General features: G+C 34.3%; 1 protein-coding gene across 1 annotated transcript in view; it reads right to left on the reverse strand.

The window, feature by feature from the left end:
* The window catches only part of sntg2 (syntrophin, gamma 2), a 351,972-nt gene that overhangs the window by 149,375 nt on the left and 187,645 nt on the right, over window positions 1-14,952 (reverse strand). The window contains exons 3-5 of the mRNA XM_015349632.2: window positions 7,391-7,447; window positions 7,224-7,281; window positions 3,401-3,444 (exon numbers count right to left, since the gene is read on the reverse strand). Of these exons, the coding sequence (XP_015205118.1) occupies window positions 3,401-3,444; window positions 7,224-7,281; window positions 7,391-7,447 (159 nt within the window). The remainder of the gene's footprint in view (window positions 1-3,400; window positions 3,445-7,223; window positions 7,282-7,390; window positions 7,448-14,952) is intronic.

The raw sequence follows: 14,952 nt of genomic DNA on the forward strand, positions 1-14,952 counted from the left end.
AACTTCAAGTTTATGGCTAGAAGGTCCCAAAGGGTAAGCTTCCACTATTAAGATTTTCATTTGATAAAATTGAAAAAGACTGACATTACTACATCCCTGTCCCAGTATAATTAATTTTGATTTCAGTATAATGTAAGGAAAATACAGAAAAAAGGGATCCACTTCAAGTTAACTTGGGACCTGGATATTTCACATATTTCATGTTTTTTACAGGTAGCTTTTGGCTCAGACTTCATTTCCTCATTTGCTCTGATATTCTAATCTTAACTAATGCTTTTGAAAAAGTTGGGATTGTTATCATATACTGTATATATTATTTGCAAAGCTTTTTTATCAAAGATACTGTGTGTGTATTAAATATGTAAATTAAAGGACTAGTGAAAATAAGACAACCCCACATTTATTCTGTATCAATGCACTTCCTATAAGAATAGAGTATGAAATGCACCTTTGAGCTATTACAGGAATATGTCTGTAAAACTGAACTGTATTTCAGCCCTATAATACAGTATTTCATTTTTTGTGTGTTACCACACCAAATCATTTCCATAATCAAGATCAACAAAGAAACTTGGCACATCTTATACTGTATTTATTTTTACAGTATTTCTTTATATTTTGGCACAATGAAATGTTTTCTTTACATGGTTTTAATGTTCACATCAAAATCTAATTTTAAGTAACTTATGTAGTTTAAGTTGCTTTTACAGTTAATTAATATTTCTTGCTACTCAATTTATAATATAATATAATATAATATAATATAATATAATATAATATAATATAAAATAAAAATTCCAAATTCTAAGCTCACAATTAAGGTCAAAGAGATTTGTGAAATGGCAGCTTATTTTGAGTTCATATGTTCTATGGCTCTCAGCACGAAATTCATTAGAAAATGTCACTGGCAGCACTGCATAAACCTTTGATCCTTTAGGGAAAATGATAGGTATTCTTATGTGGTATTCATGCAGTTCTTGTATCTGAAGCACAGGATGAGACAGAAACTTTATCTGTCAATGTGAAGTGCTTTTATTTGTGGGAAGTGCAGTGCCCACCGTTTGTGAGCCATACATTCATGTCAAAGCTCAGCTGTTCTGGTGGATGAAGACTTTCATCCACATGAGCAGTTGAGAAGCGATGACTACTGTTTGCTTAAAGCAAAGCAGGGCTGTGACCTCAATGGATGGTACTCAATTAAAACTATATGCAAAGTGAACAAATCAGATGTGAGGCCAATATCAGTGTCAGAAGAGAAAGGCAAAAATCAGGGAAACAAAACTGCCTTACTGCCACTGTCTAGAGCATAATTAAAGCCCTGTTCTATGTTTTTTTCCCTATATTTAGTTAGATGTCAATGCTAATCAATCTTAAAGAAGTTTGTGAATATTTCACATTTAGATTTTAATTCTAATCTTCTGGGGTGTTGTACACAAAGAGTGTTTGAACCTTCTGAACTACCAGTAATCTGTAAAATGTGCACAAATTATATATTATGTTAAAATGTTAAAATAACACTGTCTAATGCTATATGATGGTACTACAGTTTGAACAGTTAGTTTTATCTAAGCATTAGAGATTATTTTCCCTTGTCTAGTTCCCTTTAAATTAAGCTATGGAAAGTAAAAAAAAGTTACTGTCCTTTCAATTCAGAATAGTACATCAATCATGTTAAGTCTAATAAAGGAATAAAATGAATCTAAAATGTAGAGTAAGTCTAAAAGGAATAAAGCAATATTATATTTATTATATTGAATAACAGAGTGGAATTTCAGTGAAAATTGATGAAGTCGTAACACAAGCATCTCAAATACCAAGACAATATTTTCTTCCAAACACCTAAATATACAGTACTGGCAGTGAAAGTCATTGACACTTTCTTACTGAATTACACTTTCTATAAGGAGAACAAACAGTATGGAATCATGTGGAAAAATGTAGCAGATATGCCGTGTATAGGTTCAGTATTAAATCACTGTGTATTTAGTTGTCAATAGTGCTACAGTAAATGTATCTGAAAAGTTGTTATGCAATGTTCTTTTCACTTTTTAAAATCTTTTTCAAACCATTATAATAGGGATGAGAACTAAAGTACTTACATAATTACCTCATCAGTTTCAAAATCTGGTGCTTTTAATGTACACAGTGAAAGCATACACATTTAAATAGCAGTAGCTATTCACACAAATCTACTCAAGATTCTTTAAAAAGCAGAAATTCTATAATAAAGAGTAGATAGAATGATTATTTGGAAATTAGCATTTCATTTGCTGAGCTACAACGATGTATTCTTCATTTGAAAAGAAACTGTTGCATCACATATTTGAAATTCTAATGTGACTTGTACTCAACATAGGGGCGAAGCGGTAGCTGTGGCAAAGTATCTGTGCCTGTGGCTAGAAGGTTGCCAGTTCAAATCCTGCGGCCGGCAGAGGAATCCTACTCCATTGGGCTCCTGAGTGAGGCCCTTAACCCCAACTGCTCCAGGGGTGCTGTACAATGTCTGACCCTGCGCTCTGACCCCAAACTTCTCTCCCTGTCTGTGTGTCTCTGTCTTATGGAGAGCAAGCTGGGGGTATGCAAAAAGATGAATTTCTAATGCAAGAAATTGTAAATGGCTAATAAAGTGATCTTATCTTACAACGGAACCTTTTACTTAGATGATGTAAAAATAAAACTTAGAATGGGTGATAAATCATAAGAATAAAATGCACATACTGTAAGAAGAAAAGCATGTGAACAATTGACAAAATTTAAGTACATTTAAGTGAAGGTGTGGGGTTCTTTTGTTATTACATAACTAGAAGTAAAAGTATAATATCAATTTCCTTCATTCAATACCCTCTGGAAGCAACCTGTAGGCAAAGAGTTTGTTTTTCAATATGACAATGGCCAGAAGTAAATTGCCAGATGAGAATGTAATTTCTTAAAGGAGAAAAAAGACACTGGTTTAAAATTAAAGAGTTGTTTTCATCAACCCCTTACTTTAATGCCATTGATCTGCTGGAGGAATAAAAAGAAAACAGGAAAAAAGATTGCAGTCAAAATAAATATGCTGTGGAAGATAGGAAAAAATGTTGAGCGAAAGTTGTGACATCTAGTTCAGATGTCTAGATCAGATTTGATTGCTAACAAGGCAGATACTGTATTTATGTGAAAATCAAGAGTAAAATCACACCAGAGTACATTCTCTGTTTCATTTTCTTTTCTGAAGGTCGCACATTTTCCATTTACAATAAATTATCACTTTTTATATTCTATAAATATGAAATATTTAAACATAATTTTGTTATTTTCCCATCTACTGTAATTTGTATTTCAGTATATGTATCAGGATGGCTGTTAGCATAAGTAATCTGTGTTCAATATAGAAAACAGAAAATTTTTTTGATATACTAACCTGTAACACTGAGTCTCCAATAAAAAGCATTCCTGTTTGATCCGCTAAGATAGAAATAAGGAGGGGTTAGAGGTTAATATTAATCTTAGTAAATTATTACAGTTTTCACATGAGCTAGTGCTTCAAGAAGCAGCAATAAATGAAAGTGTCTTATATAATTCTAAAGACACAATGAGCAGCTACTGTATGAAAGTTTTAAGTGAACCTAGAATTGCAGCACAAAAATTGACATATTTACAGTATACACATTAAATGTATAAATACAAATATTTTAATAAGATGAAAAGAAAATAAATACTTTGGAATTTGACAATTGTACAAGTAGTCATTCTTTCAAAGTCAGAACTTGGGTGAAGTGCATTTGGTAGTAATTACAGCTGTAAGTCTTTTTGAGCAGTTCTCTACCAGCTTTGCACAGTGGGATAGTGTAATTTTGCACAATTCCAGGTACAGCTGTTAGAGTTTTGAAAAGTTCATTGGAGATTGCTGATGAACTCTTCTTGTCAAACCACTCCAGTGTGACTTTGACTTCAGGTCATTGTTCTGCTAAAATGTGAATTATCGACCAGTTTTAAATTTTAGGCTGACTCAAGCAGATTTTCTCCTAGGATTCGACTGTGTTTTGCCCTTCAAGGCAGACAAGCTTCACTGTCCATGCTCAGAGGAAGTGTCCCCTTAACACATCTGTATTTTGAAAATCATCCATAATACCATACAAAATGTTTTTCAAAACATTTGAAATGTGACTGACAATATAAGCAGGAATATTATATTTTATGGGCTCATTTAATGTTTTGTGGTTGAAAGAATCACAATCTAATGAATTGGCTGTGCAAATGTTATTTAAAAATAATATTTATATTATTTCTACAGGTAAACAAAATTATTTAGTTTCTGTATAATTCATATATACTGTACGGCATATCCATAATATATACTTTATGTTACAGATTAACATATATTCAATACATGACTATAGATTATACTACTGTAACCTATTTGTTTAAAACTAAGAACATTCTTGCAGTTAATAATAAGTAATGCTTTGGCACATGGCTTTTACTGTGTTCTCTCCTTCAAATTGTAAAGGTGACAGGACTGCCAGCGGAGGCTGTCATTTTCTTTTTAATAATTGCAGATTTTCAGTTCCCAGTGAAAGGTGATTCCTAGCAAATTATGAGGAAGCAGTTCGGAAAATCATATGGCACCCAACCGAGGGTATCTTTTTTTTTTCTATCACAGCAGACAGTAATTGTTATTTATTTCGGCCAAGAATCACATTATGAAGTGGATTACGGAGACCGTTTCTCAAATGATTGATGAAATAAAATCTTATTATTTTTGTTGTTGTGCGTTTCAGTTTTATAAATATTTTTCTTACACAAAAGCACAGATACTTCTTGCACTATCCATGGCCTATACCCCGTCTAATGTAAATCCTACTTCACGTAAGAAAATTGTGTGCAAACTCGTTCTTTGCCTCATACAGGGATCTTCTTTTATGTGTCTGGTTAAATTTCCAAAGGTATTTGAAATGCTCCCCTTTTAGTTATGGCTCAAAAGCATTCTAGTAACGTGGAAAGCAAGTAGTTAATAGTTATAACAGTTGTAATACCTATTAATTGAAAACTTACTTAAGTGAGATTTTGCAGAATGTAATCCGCTATGTAACTAGAGGTATGTTTTAATCAGTTCTGTAACCACCCATGGAGTTACTGCCAGGTGGTTTTGCCAGTATACATATGTTAGAAAAGGTCAGAAGTCAAATGGAGATCCTTGTCTGAAAGACATTGCCCTGAGAGCAATGGGGAATGACCTTCTGTCAAATTGCCTGACCAATTAGTGGAAGACAATTGTTTGGGTGACATTAAAAACCAGGAAGCAGAGACCACTTCTAGCTGTTGTGTGGAATTGTTTTTGAGAAAATTCTCAGAGACAAACTCTGAAGCTGTTAACAGTTCCAGCTACAGAGGGATTTTGAAGAATCTAGGTAGAACACAAAGAGTTCAGATTTTATTTCAGGATTTTGGTGTATTTGCTTGTATTGTAAAATGAAAAGTGTCATTTTTGTACTGTATGACTGTGTACATCCTGCTCCCAGGTATGCAAGAAATATTTTAATTAGCTCTATCTTTGTTTTGCAAGGAAAAATAATTGTTGCATATATTTTCTTCTTGACTGTTCACCACGGTTTTCAAGAACAAGGTACAAAAATAGTGAAATAATTTTTAAAATGTATTCTTTAAAAAACTTTAAAATATACATTAAATGTACTTAAAAATATACTTCTGCAATGATTAATAGGTTTCATACTTTATTGAACCACTCACATAGAACCGTCTTGGGAACTCGGTGTCCCATGATCACTACAAAAAAGAGGTCAATTAATTAACTAAGAAAATTAATCAGTTCCTTGCATAGAATATTAAATGCTTAAGAAAAAGAAATTCAAATTTAGAAGCACTAAATACTGATCCAATCAATTGCAGGACTCCAAAGCTGTGAGAAAGCCATTCTGTTATGCCACAGTACTGCACTATAATAAAGTTTGAATTAAATTCAGTGATACTGTAGGACTATACCCAAGAGAGGAGCTCAGATAAAATATTTTAAAAAGGCAACAGTAACAAAACACATTTAAAATGTCTAATATATTCCATCCATTTTAAAAAGTATAGTAAATATTCAAATTGTATGAGATTTAATTATTCCCCTAGTAAGTCAACCCATTCATTTATAATGTATTCCATATGGCTTAGAGACAACTTACAACTCTTGTAATTAGCAAAACCCAAAGAGACTAACATATGCCTATGTAGCATCTGCTAGCTTCTTTACCTAATGTTTTGGAAAGCATAATTTCCAGAATAAGAGAACACTTTCCCATACTTAGTATTGACACTGCTGGATACAGCCAGATATTTGTTGTATTAATACTGATTGTTTATGTTGTTACAGTATATATACTATATATTTTTTCATTAACTTTGTAACGTTTGGTCCAGACTGATTAAAGGCATTTTGATCATCCTAGCAAAAAACATTTCTTCTGATTATTATTATTATTATTATTATTATTATTATTATTATTATTATTATTATAAAGAATTATTCTGATTCTTAATATGTATTAAGATGGGTTAACACGGGTTTATTTATTCATTCATTTACAGTATTTATTTTTTAAGTGTTGGGATTACTTTGTGTTAATTTTTTTTAAATGTTATATAAAAGGGATGACATATAATAAGTATTTATAAAAAGTTAAAATGTATATACAATATAGCTTAGTTTCACACATTCTAAAGGAGAGCATCAGTGCAATTCCTCTATAATCTTACAAAAAATAAATAACTTTTTTCCGTTTTTTAGACATTATATTAAACATAATTAATCCTACTGCTTTCTATTCTCCAGATCTCAAGCATAAAATACAAAATAGATTCCAGATTGCTTTACAATTTCTCAAAATCCTAATAAAGAGGAAATATTCAAAACTGAGGAAAATATAGGAACCAGAAGCAGACTATAACCCAAAAAATTGAAATTGTCAGTTTAATACTGCACAGTTTTACTAACAGATTTTCTTACAATACTTAAAGTACTTATTTTATATCACAATTTCATATTTTCAGATCTACATTTCAGCTGACCCTTAAACAAGCAGATAACAAAACAAGCAGTATGTTGTATGATCTACTGCAACTGCTGGATAAATATCTAAAGTCCTTAATTTACTTTGCACTTCACCCACGATAGTGTAGATAAACATAATTCATAGTCTGAATCAATAAAGAACATTTTAGTATCAAAGTGTCCTTACCAGCTTGATCTTTAAAAATCTTCGATATGACTACAGGCACTTTATGCTCAGCACCACCCTAAAATGCAGATATAGCAATAATATTATTAACACAATTAACCAGCACATTTCTATGCAAATTGTAATAATAAAATCAATGAGAAAAAATTTAAAGGATTAAAACTTACTTTGATACTTAGACCCAATCCCCCGACAGCTTGCCTTCGAAGTACAACAGTTCTGTGCTTTAAAAATGGTAATTTAGCTTGGTAAAACAATAATAAAAAACTTTACAAAGAAGGATTAAAAATGACATCTGAGATAATAAATGTTTAAGCACAACCAATGCAATTCAGGTTTTAAATCATTACTTTATTTGTTGAAAGTGCTTCAGGACTCATACTGAATATAACAATGCAAAAAGCCTATTTAAAAAGAAACTGTCTATATACACTTCCCTGTGCTGTTACATTGTTGGAATGACTGTTAGTAAAAGCATTTGTCGACCCGGCTAACAAATCAATTTAGATATCATGAAGGGTTTACAGGCAGTGGTTGTCAGATAAAAGGACACCACAAGCATGTGCAATTCCGGCTGCAAAAAGCTATTGAACCTCTAACAGCATGTCACAGAGATCTGCATGATCTGTTGGCTTAATGGTCCTACAGTATATCTTCAAAGATCTGTGAACATCATAGTGGAAATCATGCTGTAGATGTAATTGGAAATTACATAATATTGTCTAATATCTTGGTAGAGCAGCACAGTTAAAGGTATTTCAGTAGGGAGCTGTGTCAGCATGTGAAGGCTGCAAAGGAACTGGTAAAGGTTATTTCCATGCTTCCAGACTCACAACCACATTCCATTGGTGCTTCCCTAACACCCTAACACCTTTTCTATTCCCAGAACCATGACTGACAACTTTCCCATTTTACAAGATCACACCTCCACTGGTAACCTCTCCTTACCACCCTGTCATTTCATATTGCTGACCGCCTATTCTGTGCAACCTTCTCGTTCATAGGTCCCTTAACCTGCCATACTAACCATATACACCAGGTACTTTCCCCTGCAACTGAATCCAATGCTTTACCTGCAAATGTATACCCCCCTTTGCTATGACAAGTCTAAATCAGTTCACATGTACAAAATTACTTTACCAAGTCACACAATCAGTTGAGGCTCTTCTGTCAGTGTGAAATTGTAATTTTGATATTAAAAACACCTTAGTTAGTCCTTTCGTCAGTAATCTTATTTCAGGCAAAGATTTTACCATGAAGACCAAGGAGATTTCAAAGCAACACAGATAAGTCATAGAAAGGCACTGATCAGGAGAAAGGTTTAAAGAATTAAAGACACTAAATATCCTTTGCCGAACGGTGAAGTAAACCATTAAGAAGTGTGTACCAGGCAGGATCCACTTCACTGGGTAAGCTCATTGCCAACCCAAAACAACTTAAATTTTGGTGCATACTCACCTCCAAAGGATCCTTTTTGGTCCTTCTCTTTTGTGGAGACAAGTCAGACGTCACTCATTGCCAGAGAGACAGTATCCACCACTCTTATTTCACAGAGCCAGAATCCTTCCAGCTGAAATCCCTGCTCTCTGGTCCTCCCTCAGAACTACTAGTAGACCAGGAATTAATAATTAGCCCTCAAACAGTGCTGGGGAATACTGCTTCCTCTCAGGTCTTACAGCTGCACATACAGTACCTCCCCTTCGGCAGCAATTCCAGCTCAGTGACCACCACTAATTCATAAATGTTCTCATTACTGTTTCTTACACTCTTTCACATTCTAGAGTCTCAAGTTTGGAAACACCAAGACAGGAGAGAAACCCTACTGCAGTCTGAAAGTTATTTTCTGCTGGAACCCCTCCAGGTTCCTAGATCTTACACATTGTTCCCCTTCTGGGGAAGACTTATCTTCTCCATCTGCCATCTTCCTGCATACCACTCATCCATCTGCCATCTTCCTGCATACCACTGATGTTCTCACATCAACAAGCTGATGAAGTCTCTTGAGTGTCAGTGGCTGACTGCCCTCTGCTATCCAGACCACGTCTCTTCTCTGGTGTCTCCAATCACACATACAGTCATGAGAGGGCTTCTGCAACCTATAACAAGTCCTGTCATATCACTGTTGACTGCAACCTTTGGACCCTGATGTCCACGAGGCTGCTTTTTGCCATTGTCTCTCTCAGAAAATGAGACGGCATGGACTGCAATATAAACACAATTTATACACCTCTTCGGTACTCACAGGCTACAGACCATTACAATTGCATGTGCACTCAGATAAACTCTCTTCCAAAGGGTAAATCATACAACACTCACACAGCACACCCACATGCTGCTCTTTCCTGGCACCTTATCAGTCTTGCGGCTATCAGCCATCGGCTACACTGTGTCTCTGGCGAAAACAAATGTTTCAGTGTTTCTCTCTCCCACTCCCGACCTGCCTGCGTCAAACACACATTTATTCATAGCAGTTCTGCAGAGTTTCCTAAATTGGCGCTGGCTGGAAACACAAAATGAACCAAACTGACAAGGAAGAAATTAATTTGAGCTACACCCATGAGGACAATGCCAATTTTGAAAGAGCTACAGAGTTCTTTGGCTCAGATGGGAGAAAATGTTCATGAATCACAGGGTGGCTTCTATGGCAGATTGACAAGAAAGAAGCCATTTCTTGCTGCATGGAGTTTGCAATTAATTGATACTGCAAACATAAAATGTTTTGTGGTCAGATGAGACAAAACTAGAACACTTGGGTAATAATGCAGTCTGGTGCAAACCCAACACAGCCCTAACTATTTAGCATGGTGGTAGTAACATTTTATTATGAGGCTGCTTCTCATCAGAAGGGACTGAGACATATTAATTTAAAATTATTTTTTCTATACAATGGATATAGCAAAAAAAAGAAAACATTCTAAAAAGTCCTCTCCTAAGCACTTAATATTAAAATTCAATTTTCATCGTTACAGCAAAGCACAAGACATGGGCAATACTGGAGTGGTTTAACAAGATGGAGTTGAATGTCTTGAATCTGATATAAAATCTGAAGAAAGACATTAAATTTGCTGTTCATCAAAAAACCCTAGCAAAATTAACAGAGGAAGAAGAATGGGTAGAATGGGTGAAATTTGCCCATTCCATTGGTGGATCAGGATCCTGATGTGCAGTTTTTTGGTGAAGACTCTTAAAAAAGACTTGCAGCTGTGATTATTTTGCTTTGTGGTTTTTCTATATGTTGACATTTAACTTTGTTCACCCATGAAAGTGGGTCACATTCACAGTTTGACCAAAATGTTCAATAAAAACAGTGCATGCAAAAAACGGTTCAACAAAATTTGATCTTTGGAATGGAGTGAATACTCACACAAGACACTGTAAGTAACTTAAAAAAATAGATATTATACTGCAAAAATACAGGTGTGATTTAAAATGTTTATAAAGTTTCAAATAGTACAGAGGTCTAAACTTTGCCAAGATCTTAAAATAAAAGGAATGGAATAGACTGAGATGGACCGTGATTCAATTACTTTTTGTTTACCTTATTTTTCAGCTGCATTGTGCATATTGATGCCTAGAGCCATGCAACTCTGTCTTTTAAATTTTGTTCTCCTTGGAGAAGATCAATGGTAATTAAAGGTGAAGATGATTTTAGTTCTTTGGTCTCCAAACACTCAGCCTGCACATGATATCCCCATTACTGGGATTATCATAATGAGTATGATCTGCCTATGTGCACTTCAGTAAGGAAATTAAGAGAGAAAATTGAGAAAACAAAAATGAATGCACAAAGCTTCAGCTTCTGCACTTGATTCACATGCTAAAATTCATGACAGTTTGAAAAAACAGACAAAAGTAGTTAATGATCTGTCATCACACAGCGTGCTATATCTATAAGGACAAGGTGTAAAGTGTGAAACATACATCATAAAAACAACTGAAAAAAATAAAACATGGGTAATGTCTTTCCCCTTTATTAATAAATTATACAATATACTGTATGTACTGTAGTTGTAATTGTACAACGTTTTGTAATACTAGTCCTTTAGTAAGAAATGTGTACTTGGGGAGATTCCTGAGGTGTCTAATCACCTAAGCAATAACTTCATCCTCAACCTCCAAAACTGCATCCCGCTCAGTGCATTGATTTTAATCTATTTTTCATCTGTGCCCATCACTTTTGGGTTTAATCGAAGTTAACATCGCTATAAATTTTCAAGATTGTTTAGATAACATTTTACACTTCTTGAAAATTAGTCCACAAATGGCAGATTATTAGCTCTACTCTGCTGTAGCCCAATGGTAGTTGCTGTTTAGAGCTGGCTCTACCAACTACTGAAAGACAACCTGTTCAAAATAAACAGCTTGTTTTATATAAATGAATTTGCTGTTAATATGAACTGAAGACAGTCAATGCTATAAATCTGGTACTTGTACAGTATGTCTGAGTGATGAGAGTCCATAGTACATTGTAGTCAAGATCTATTAGTTCAGGTGGGTAGCTGCGTCAGTATGCGTAAGCTATAAGTAATAGGTTCATTCCACGCTGAAAAAAAAGAAGAAAGAAAACAACGTTTCGACCGTGGAGCCTTCTTCAGGTGTCTGTGAGAGAAGCGGGCAAGTGGCCCAGAGATGAAGAAAGGGTATGATGAAGAGATCTAGAAAAAGATTTGGAGGAAGACATAGTGGGTTGCAGCAGGTGTAGGCTGTAGTAGTTCAGGTTGGTAGCTGCATCAGCATGCGTAGGCTGCAAAGGAACAAGTAATAGGTTTATTCTGTGCTGAAAAAAAGAAGAAAGAAAACACAATGTTTCGGCCATGGAACCTTCTTCACTGTGTGAGTTAAGATCTGTTAGGTTTGCTTGAGAAGATGATTGGAGTTATTTTTCCTAGAACTAATTCTAACACTCGATCGGACACTTGTACTGTATGTGGTGCACATACAGTATTAGGATATCCTCCTCTCTACTCCAAAACATGCTGTTTCCTCTTCTCAAAGACAGAATTTAACTGTCTTTGCAATCAAATATCAACATGATTGTACAGTAAGTGATGAGTAAGTTGGGAGCGTGGACTTCCAAAGCAAGGAGCACAGTTTTGAAAGAGGAAGAAGAACATTTTGAAGCAGGATTGAGGAAAAATTAAGTTTTGGAGGTGAGGGAATGGTAGGATTGATTTTTAGAGGAGGGAGTAAGGTATTATATGAACGTTCATGAACACCATACATGTTTAGATCATTACAGTAGCATTGATCACAGCAGTCACCACACAAGATAAAGACTTTGCATTACATCTGTCTATGTTGAGCTTCACATACAGTGGATGATTTTGCATGGACAAAAAATATTTCCTAGCATGTTGAGCATAAATAGATATGTGGAAAAAGCATTTTAATCTGCATAGTGTGTCTTCTTTAATGTACCTGATTATTTGAACCCGAGTAAATATGTAGTAGTAAATTTCTGTGAAAAATACAATACTGCCAGTACTGTATATTCCAGCCTTTGTAGAAAACTGAAGATTATACTGTACTTTAGGTATGTGGTTCCAAAATACATGTATAAAATTAATAATAATATATTAACAGATTATAAATACACATTAATAGTACTAATTAGTATTTGCAGACCACTACTGATGATTAAAAATGTTATTAACAAAAGTTAATTTTATTCTCATTTACAAACATTTTGTGTAACCCTTCATTATAAACTGCACATTCACTGTATACGGCATTTGATCCAGTGATGACCATTTATACACTAAGAGAACCTCAATATAGTGTCAATAACCTGATAGTACAGTAAGTGATCCTTATTAGTGATTAACTGAATCCTTATCCAACTGATGTCAGATACTGTATTTGTAATTTCTAAATATTTTACCAATTGTCAGGTCAGTCTTAGTGTGACACACACTTCCAACATACCACTGTTATAAAGTTATAATGTTCAGTTGACATTCATCTGTTTAACCCTTTCTTAGAAAACTATTTAAGTTGTCTGTCAGCAGGTGGAGCCAGTGATGCTGTCATGAGCATCATTTAGGAAAAAAGACTAAGGTAGGTACTAAGTTGTGGGGAAGCAGCTTAAATAAAGTAAATCTTTGTATATTTACAGAAGCTTCTAGATATATTATGTACCTGAATGGACACACCTCTTCATTCTATAAATTCATCAATAACAGTTTTTTAAGCACATATAATATAAAGAGTTAAGGGTAATTTGCACCCCCTAAAGTAAAGCCCTAATAATCTCTGTAAATATATAAGTTTTTGTACAGCATCGATCAAATAATATTTGCCTTCCCTAAGGTATTACTAAAAATGAACTGGGAATATGTACTGAAAAAGAAACAATCAAGCTACTGCCCTTATTTTTTCTAAACTTGATTTATTCAAAATATTCAGGCTTCATTCTTAATATTTCTGGGAAATTCTGACTCAAACTGACATCATCCAATCAAGCAGACTAGTCATTGGAAAAAAAGGTCCAATTAAACTATGAAATTATGCCATTCTTCCCACCATACTTAAATAAAGTAGACACAAATTTATAAGCTTCCTCATTTGTTTTGAAAGATAATTCACAGTAGTAAATGTTAAGTAATTAAGTGTTTCTTCTGTTGTGTTTTCTATAAATATGTTTTCATTGATTTTCAAACTATTTGAATGAATGTGATGTTTCTTCACAAGCCTGTATATGTTCAAAGAAACAAAAGTATCTATTAATTTAGTAAATTGGAAACCTTAATCACCCATGATTTAAGGTGTTTAAATATCTGGACAAAATAATAAGTAACGAAAAGCTTGTTAATATGTAGCTGTTTCAAACAATTTTTAAATAATTATGGATCATGCTCAGTATATACTGTATATGTTTATGTTTTCAGAAGGACAGTAGGACTATACATATATTTAGAGGGGACTGACCTGCTGATTTTGTAGAGTATAAACAAAAATAAAAAGAGGTCCCAGATCTCCTATGTTCATGTACATTTTGTTTGTGGCCACCATTTGTCCCATAGCACTGATCTACTTTACAGATGTTGAAGAATAATAACAATAATTATGTTTATTTTTCCACAAAGTAGGGAGCTAAGGTTGTTTCCAGGAAATGTGCTTAAGACCCCTGCTCTAAAATATCAATTACCTTCATTAAGTAATTTACTGCATTGCCTTCAAAAATGCAACCGGCAACAAACTCAGGAAAATATGAGGCTGTTCACCTAATTGACTGTTTGGTAGAACATTTATGCCATTGTTTGTGTGTACATTCAATTACAAGAACAATGTTAACTATGACCATATAGAAGACTGAATATTTAGGTACATGATTGTGCTTAGTATTGTGCAGTTCTAGCCATGGGCTGCCATACTTTATCATACACAAAATGAAAAATAATTGTTTCGGCTTTTCAGAAAAATGAAAAAGTCTTGATCAAGACTCAAGCAAATAAACTAAAATGTTTTTGAAGAGTCACAAACATTCAATGCCAGCGGCCACATCACCCTACCGCTCAACTAAAGCTAAGCAGGGTTCAGCCTGGATGGGAGACCTCCTGGAAAGCTATGGTTGCTCCTGGAAGTGGTGTTAGTGGGACCAGTGGGGGGTGTGGGTCTTAATGCCCCAATACAGTGGTGGGGACACTACTGTAGTGGGTGCCATCTTTCAGAAGAGACATTAAATTGAGGTCTTGTCTCTCACTGGTCATTAAAGATCCCCAGGCATTTT

The sequence above is a fragment of the Lepisosteus oculatus genome, chromosome 2, assembly GCF_040954835.1.
Source record: "Lepisosteus oculatus isolate fLepOcu1 chromosome 2, fLepOcu1.hap2, whole genome shotgun sequence".
Taxonomy (NCBI): domain Eukaryota; kingdom Metazoa; phylum Chordata; class Actinopteri; order Semionotiformes; family Lepisosteidae; genus Lepisosteus; species Lepisosteus oculatus.